Here is an 8,270-nt window from a genome sequence, read left to right as displayed (position 1 = left end):
ACGCGCATTTTCTTTTACAACGCAGGTCCGCTCGTCTCGAGCGCTACAGTGGGGGATCAAATATAAAGTTAAATAACAGCGCAGCGCTTCTTTAGGGCTCCTTTGCAGCGGAGCTTTGGACATGTTTACTTCTGCATGCGTTTACGTTCTTGCAATCCAATACATAGTTTCCCCGGTGTTTCCGTAGCTAAACTGTTATATCGGCGTTAACTGACGTAGAAAAAAAAAAAAAACCCTACTACAGGCGCTAGTTCACGAGCTTAGGAATTCACAGCTACCGCGAGTTGTGCTGACTAGCGTTTGCCCATTTGATGCAGGCGGTCACCGGGCCACAGCTGCAGTTTTTCGACATTGTAGCCAGCTGGCCCGGGTCGGTGCACGACAGCCGCATCTTTGACAACTCCCGTGTGCGGGTGCTGTTTGAGGAGCGGCGTGTGCCAGGAGTGCTGCTGGGGGATGCTGGTTATGCCTGCCACCCGTTCCTGATGACGCCTCTGGCAGACCCTGGGCCAGCTAACACACCCAGAGGAAGGTAAGTCAACATGAATACAGTGATGCTGATATTGTAAACTTGGAGCGCAAAAAGAAAACAAAAAAACAGCAATTGTGCTCGCTACCAACTTCACCCTTGCTGTGTGTTGTTACTCTGTCTGTGTATGTGTTTTGAGCTCTATCTTTATAATGAACAATATGCACCAATGTACCCAGAAAGAAGTGAGGTGTACTGATGTTAACTTGTTCACTGTGCTAGTGCATTTTTGCAGTCTTGCTGTCAAATAAGGTAGGAATTAACACTGCATATTATGTTTTGAAAGCAAGAACACCATCAGAAATTTTAAAAGGCTCAGTGAAAATAACTTTCCTAGCATAGTGACACATTACGCAGCCATAGAAGCTTGCTTGCATCCCCGCTCACAAAGGTCAAGTTCTAATTTCACCTTCCTTGTGCAGGTACAACAAGTCCCATATAAAGACTCGCAACACCGTTGAACGGGCCTTCGGTGTGTGGAAGCGACGGTTTCCTTGTCTGGACATGGGGCTACAGCACAAGCCCGAGAAAGCCGCCATGATCATCACGGCGTGTGCAGCCTTGCACAATCTAGCCTGCCTGATGAAGGATCCGCAGCCTCCAGGTTGCCCTTGTGTTGTCCCTCCAAGCAGCTCCACCAGTGCTGCTCGACCACCCTACCTGCCACCTGCCAATTCTCAGACTGACAGTTTAACAGGCATGCAAGCACGGGAGCTTCTCATAAAGAAGAGCTTCTCGTGAGCAAAACTGCACGATAGACTATCAGTGATGCACCTCCAATAGTGTACGCATGGAGGCAAGGTAGACAAAATATCAGAACAGCACCTTCGAAAAGTACAGAACACTGCAAAGAGCACCTAAAACTTAAAATAAATGCTTACAATAATTTCTTCATTGCTTTGGTGAAAAACCAAAATCACCTGTGATTACCATGCACTGACATCGCACAGTTCTGCACAGAGCATCTGAAACTTATAATAAATGCTAACATTAATTTCTTCATTGCTTTGGTTAAAAACCACAACCTGCGGTTCTTACCATGCACTGGCATCGCACAGTTCTGCACAGAGCATCTGAAACTTAAAATAAATGCTAACATTAATGTTTTCATTGGTTTGGTTAGAACCACCTCTTGCTTTTTACCATTCACTGGCATCGCACAGCATACAGGTATCTCGCCTTTTGCCTCCACCAAAAAGTGGCCGGTGCGGCCAGGATTCGATCCCGCATCTTTGTGTACAGTGGTCGACCACCCTAACCACAGCAGCACCGCGGCAGGGCTCATATTTGAGGAAAATATAGTAGGTATGTCGGGTTTAACGTCAAGAAGCAACATGGGTTATGAGGAAAACTGTATTGGACAGCTCCAAATTAATTTCTGTTACATGTGCACAGTTATTCTTCTGTAATGGAATCTCACACTAGACCAATCAATCAGTTTAGGGTGTTGCTCGCAGTGTGTCATGCATTTCCAAGCAGCTCTTCTGATTATATATATATATATATATATATATATATATATATATATATATATATATACATTTTCTGAAACCTCTAGTTCAAGCTTTGGTTTTGAAGCAGATTCATTTCTTTTTGCAGCTCGAGTTCTTCAATTTGTGGCTGAAATTCCCTCCCTGGGGCTCTGTCGCATTGTAGACATCTCATTTTGGTGCTGCCTGCTGAGAGGGCTGCTGTAGTCAGCAAGCTGTGCTGGCATAAACACTGGGTGTCTGCATTTGCAGCTTTCTGTACTGTGAACTCTGCCACCTACCTGCACTGCCAACTGCAGAAACAAACATGCACTCGCCAAAATTTATTAAAGGAAATGAAACATGACGTTTCAGGAACATTCAGGCCATTACACGGCGGACTAGTTCATACAGCCGAGGAATGTGTTTCCTGCATGTCATGTTGACTTTCAGTGCCTTTACCTGAATTGGCTGCTGTTTACCCTCACAGCCAGCATCACACGCTTTCATTGTCCTTTGTTTTCTTCCAAGCACGCCTGGTTCACCGTACCAATTTCACTCCAAAGTGGCTAATCTAGAACAGCTTTAGAAAAACAGTAGAAGTTGGTAGCATATCTTTTTGCAGTTGCATTCTGGTTGCAAAGGAGCAAACAGGATTGAACAGTGTCATCCTTTCTTTGTGGAATATTGCAGCTGGTGACCACACTATGACAAGTCTTTTTTTTTTCATTGCTTCTAATTCTCTTCACATTGTGCTTCATTGCACTGGGTACACGTTAGTGCATCTTTTTGCTGTTGCATTCTGGTTGCAAGGGAGCAAATGGCGCTGAACAGTTTCATATTTTCTTTGAGGATTATTGCAGCTGGGTGAGCACACCGACATGTTCTTACTTTGTTGCGATTGCTTTTTCTCATTGCTTGTAGCTTCTCAATGGATACGCTTTATTCAGGTCCAATAGGGCAGGTTTATTTCAGTCAAGCGAACACTACCTGTATCATCTGTAAGCTGCACATGCAAGATGGGGTGCCACATTGGTGTTTATATAACTCGAGATGCCAGTCTTGCAAAAAAAATCTGTTGAAAATTTCTGTAGAGCTTTTGTAATGCACTGCCACAAACAGTACCATTCTTGTAACCATTATTACAATTCACTGCTCAAGGATTTTGTTTTTTAAAGGACTGGTGTTGAAAATAAAGCATGCTCAGCCAAAACTGTATTGTAGCAGGGTTGCTTTGTAACTAAATGGAGGAGCCAATAAAAATATTGTCACAACATTTTGCTTCAGCTGTTTACTGATCTTTTTGTTTGCGATGATACTGTCTGCACACAATTTCCCATTGTGAAAAAGCTGTGTCATCAATGGTGCCATCCTCGCAAGTCCAGACATATTCTAGTAGGTATGTAGTAGCACACAGCCTACACAGCAAAAAGTATCTTCTGGCCCACAGCATACTCAAAACAGCAGTCAGGTTAATATTTATTAGGCCCAGTGTGAGGTGCATTGTATATTTCTGCATTAAAATGCTCTTCCAATGGTTCACCTATGCCAGCCCGGATAGCTCGGACATGCAACTGAACTTGCCACCAACCTGCAGAGTCTGTCGCAGTCCCTTTTGTATTTACTCAAGATGTGACCCTCCAAAATTGCTAAGAAAAAAAAAAAAAAAAAACTCAAATGCAAGCAGACAGAAAAAAAAATATGACCCTGAATCAGACGACATTTATTGAAAAAGTGCAAGGCAGTGCAAGTTCTATTGCTACGAGAGAGTCTTTAGTCGGGAGCATCTCTGGATAACTTCAGCATATTCGTTCTTCCACACAGCGTCCAAACATTCTTGTAGTATTGAGACAGCTTCGGCTGGCACCCGTAAAACTACGCAGCACGAACATGCCGACAAGAACATGTCGCAGAGACCAAAAGCCATAACTATAACTTAGTTTGCACAGGCCAATAGAGGTTACGGAGGTCTATAACAGTGAACAGCACAGGAGTAGTACGATCGGCAATACAAACATGAGCGATGCATATTTCACCAACAGCAGTTCCACTTGCATCGGCAACAAGAATGGCGGAGGAAGCAGCGGGGGTCAAAACCTTTTCAGATATCGGTTTCTTCAGCAGAGTTTTTGGTGGTTCGGTGGTTAGGGCGCTTGATCGCTGAACCGAAAGATGCGGGTTTGATCCCAGTTGAGGTGGCAGTTTTTCGATGGTGGCCAAAAGAAGGGCACCTGTGTACTCTGAGATGTCAGTACATGATGAACCTCGGGTGATGGAAATACGCGGTTGGAACAGCAGTTTCTTAAAATGATGGAAACTAAAAGCAGGGGACCTATGTAGGTAGCAAAGTCACTGCCCGTTAAAGAGCCTCGGGTGATGGAAATACTTGGTTGAGCCGGAAGTTGTTCAAAAAGATGCAAACTAAAAGCAGGAGACCTGTGTACGGAGCAAAGTCACTGCCCGTTAAAGAGCCTCGGGTGATGGAAATACTTGGTTGAGCCGGAAGTTGTTCAAAAAGATGCAAACTAAAAGCAGGAGACCTGTGTACGGAGCAAAGTCACTGCCCGTTAAAGAGCCTCGGGTGATGGAAATACTTGGTTGAGCCGGAAGTTGTTCAAAAAGATGCAAACTAAAAGCAGGAGACCTGTGTACGGAGCAAAGTCACTGCCCGTTAAAGAGCCTCGGGTGATGGAAATACTTGGTTGAGCCGGAAGTTGTTCAAAAAGATGGAAACTAAAAGCTGGAGACCTGTGTACAGAGCAAAGTCACTGCCCGTTAAAGAGCCTCGGGTGATGGAAATACTTGGTTGAGCCGGAAGTTGTTCAAAAAGATGCAAACTAAAAGCAGGAGACCTGTGTACGGAGCAAAGTCACTGCCCGTTAAAGAGCCTCGGGTGATGGAAATACTTGGTTGAGCCGGAAGTTGTTCAAAAAGATGCAAACTAAAAGCAGGAGACCTGTGTACAGAGCAAAGTCACTGCCCGTTAAAGAGCCTCGGGTGATGGAAATACTTGGTTGAGCCGGAAGTTGTTCAAAAAGATGCAAACTAAAAGCAGGAGACCTGTGTACGGAGCAAAGTCACTGCCCGTTAAAGAGCCTTGGGTGATGGAAATACTTGGTTGAGCCGGAAGTTGTTCAAAAAGATGGAAACTAAAAGCAGGAGACCTGTGTACGGAGCAAAGTCACTGCCCGTTAAAGAGCCTCGAGTGATGGAAATACTTGGTTGAGCCGGAAGTTGTTCAAAAAGATGGAAACTAAAAGCAGGAGACCTGTGTACGGAGCAAAGTCACTGCCCGTTAAAGAGCCTCGAGTGATGGAAATACTTGGTTGAGCCGGAAGCTGTTCAAAAAGATGCAAACTAAAAGCAGGAGACCTGTGTACGGAGCAAAGTCACTGCATGTTAAAGAACGTCAGGTGATGGAAATATTGGGAGTTCTCTGCTTCGATGTGCCTCATTGCCCAGGTTTCTTTGAGAAATCAAATTAAACAAAATGAAAAGATCAGTTTTCGTCATCTTCTAATTTACGAAGCTTGTGCTTCAGAATTTGCACCTCAAGCTTGCGTCTCTCCAATTCGACTGCTTGCAGCTGCTCCTCAAACTTGATTTTCTGCTGCCGTTCTTGCAGGTCGAGTTGGCGCTGCTGTAGTTCCATTTCCCGCATTTGTTCTTCAAATTTCCTCTTCTTGCGCCTCTCTTCAAGCATGTCGTTGCGATCATCTTTCAAAAGCTGCAGTCTGGCTGCGGACTCCCTTTCTTCTAGTTTGGTCTTGGATTCTCGCTGTTTGAGCACACTTTGGTGGTCCTCGCCCATTAATTGAAGACGGACAGTGTGCTCTTCTTGGAGAAGACTTGCTCTTTTTTCATTTTCTTCTCCCAATGACTTCTCTAAAAGGGCCATCCGCCCTCTTGGTGCTCTGTTGCCACAGGCAGCAGCTTCCGGGGCAGTGGGACAGCTGGCATCAGCTCCAGAATCAACTGTGCTGGCAACGGCAGCATCAGGTCGCACAACGGGTGGCAAGTTGCTGTCACCGTCCACAGTTGGTTCTGGAGCTGAACTAGCCGCACTCACTGCTGGTTCACAGTGGCCTCCAGGTTCCACGAGGGTGCTGGATTCCCACTCGTCTGTAACAGACAAAAAGGCAAAATATGAAAAACAAGGCAATCCTAAGGTCAAGAAACGCTACCGTTTTCATTTCTTAGCTCCACACACAAGCTACTGTGCAATGTTGTTTCTCCAGACTTCCACCAAATGTACACAAGGCTATGGCTCCATTTCTGCATTAAAAAGCAACTGAGTAGTGATCCAGTGTCATGTAATACCACCCCAGACTGCGACATTCCTGTAACAGTGACCCAACTTTCTGCATAGGGATCGGGCTTTCGTACTTATACATGAAAAGAATGTTCTCGCATGTATACTGTTATTCATGCATCCTTGCCTAGGTGCAAAGGCAGCATTTTTCACAGGTACCAAAAAGGCCAAACTTCCACGTTGGTGAACATTTATACAGTGTCATTACCAATGAGAAGCAACTCGCTCTGTTCTGCACAGCTGCAACCCTCGGCACAGCGTCGGCTCTCAAAGTACATGCCGTCAGTGATATTAAAATAGTGCAGAGGAAAAGGAACATTTTTCTTGACACTCCAGTACACACTGATGCAAAATAACCTACCTGTGTAATCGAAGTCTGCCTCATCAGCAGCACCGTCCACCATAGGCTGAAGCAGCCTCACGACGGGCAAACTGTGGACGGGGGGCTGGTACAGTGCTGCGTCACTGTCGAATTCGTTGCGAATTCGGGTGGCCATGTGGCCCACCACTGCTCCCACCCGCTCAATGAGAGGGTCCAAGGCAGCAGGTGCTGATCCTCCCCCTGGAAAATAATATTGCTTTCAGTCCAGAGTGATGAGAACGCTCAACAACAAAGTATTTCTATTTGCAATTACCTTCCGCCACTTCCTCTTGCTGTTGATTGGAAACCATTTGCGTAATCCAGCCCCATACAAAATATTTATTTATTATTTATTTTACTCGTGTTTTGCATTGAAGAGGGGAGTGCAAAAAATACAAAAAGATACACTCGGACTTCAATACAAGGAATTAAACAAGGGAACAGAAAAAGAAATAACACGTATTCAAAACGCTAAAAAATACTGCAAAATTCGAAGTTGGCTACAACAGGTCAGTGCATATCAAGCAAAATGAAAAAAAAAAAAAAAAAGGAAGGGTCGAAGGCAAACAGGCTGAATGCCAAGATAAAAAAAAAAGAACAGTCGAAGGCGGACTGAACAAGCGGAAGCTAGAAACAGAGTAAAAATGATATTTGTAAGCGCTGCACGAAAGCGAGAGTTCGCCGATAATGACAAGGGCAGCAGGCAAGCAGTTCCGGGCGGCTTGTTCTTGGAAGAAATGAACGTGCATATGTGTTTTGCCGAGGTATGGCAACTTTACCGACACATGCAGAAACGTAAATGTAGCGTGTGTGTGAGACAGAGCGTTATATATCAGGTTGTGTTGGTATGCGATGTTTTCGTGCCTACTCGAAAGCATCAGGCAGTGGAGGTCAGGAAAGCATGGCACGTGCAGATAACGAAAGCAGTAAACAGTAAATTTGGTGAAAAGCGTAATTATCTATGAATACAAAACATGCTTGCAAAAAGCGCTTACCGGTCTTGTGACGCTCCCGCCTCTCCGTTGCTGTGCCCTCCTTCCATTTTTGCTTCAGGTTAGCCCAGCACTTCTTCAACTGAAGGAGGTCCCGCCGGGTAACCCCGTGGTGCGAATTGAATATCTTCGCCACCTCCTTCCAAACTTCGTTTTTTTTCGCCAAGGAGGCCACATCGGTTCGCTTACATTCCAAATATTTGACACGCTCGTTTACAAGCTCGGCTAATAAACTTTTCTCTTCTGCAGAGAAACGAGGCGCTGCCCTGCGTGGCGAAGGCGTGTTTTCAAACGACGACCAAAATTTTGGCTGGGATCGACGCCGGAAGTGAAGAGGATCACGAGGACCCCAAATTCAAGCCGGTGATTCCAATATTTGGAATTTGTCGGCATTTGAATTTTCCTTGTGGCCGACCAGGCGTTAAGCCTAACGAGGCTTAGCAAGAGAGCGGGGCTCCGCGGCCTCCCCGGCCTCGGCCCGAGGTAAAGAAGGCCCGGAGTGATGTCCCGAGCAAGCGACCCTAGCTACGACCGACCCTCAGCGACAGGCCCGACAAGATTTTCGGCCGACTCGCAAGAATTCATGGAGGAAGACCTCCAGGACACC

General features: G+C 45.6%; 1 protein-coding gene across 1 annotated transcript; it reads right to left on the bottom strand.

Moving 5' to 3' along the window:
* Positions 1-5,177: 5,177 nt before the first annotated feature.
* Positions 5,178-7,956, bottom strand: LOC146180788 (uncharacterized). Its single transcript, XM_084576143.1, has 3 exons — positions 7,667-7,956; positions 6,672-6,872; positions 5,178-6,120 (listed from the first exon to the last, which is right to left on the bottom strand). Exons 2-3 carry the CDS (start codon positions 6,805-6,807, stop codon positions 5,498-5,500), a joined length of 759 nt encoding a protein of 252 aa, XP_084432269.1. The 5' UTR covers positions 6,808-6,872; positions 7,667-7,956; the 3' UTR covers positions 5,178-5,497.
* Positions 7,957-8,270: the final 314 nt, after the last annotated feature.

The sequence above is a fragment of the Amblyomma maculatum genome, chromosome 8 (genome assembly GCF_055883805.1).
Source record: "Amblyomma maculatum isolate TAMU_Amacu chromosome 8, ASM5588380v1, whole genome shotgun sequence".
Lineage (NCBI taxonomy): Eukaryota > Metazoa > Arthropoda > Arachnida > Ixodida > Ixodidae > Amblyomma > Amblyomma maculatum.
This window is presented reverse-complemented; position numbering and strand designations above follow the sequence as displayed.

Excerpts from the sequence above, each read along its gene's own strand:
- LOC146180788 (XM_084576143.1), bottom strand. The coding sequence starts at position 6,807 with ATGGCCACCCGAATTCGCAACGAATTCGACAGTGACGCAGCACTGTAC. Across the intron at positions 6,121-6,671 it reads GGCAGACTTCGATTACACAG|ACGAGTGGGAATCCAGCACC; the intron begins GTAGGTTATTTT and ends TGTCTGTTACAG.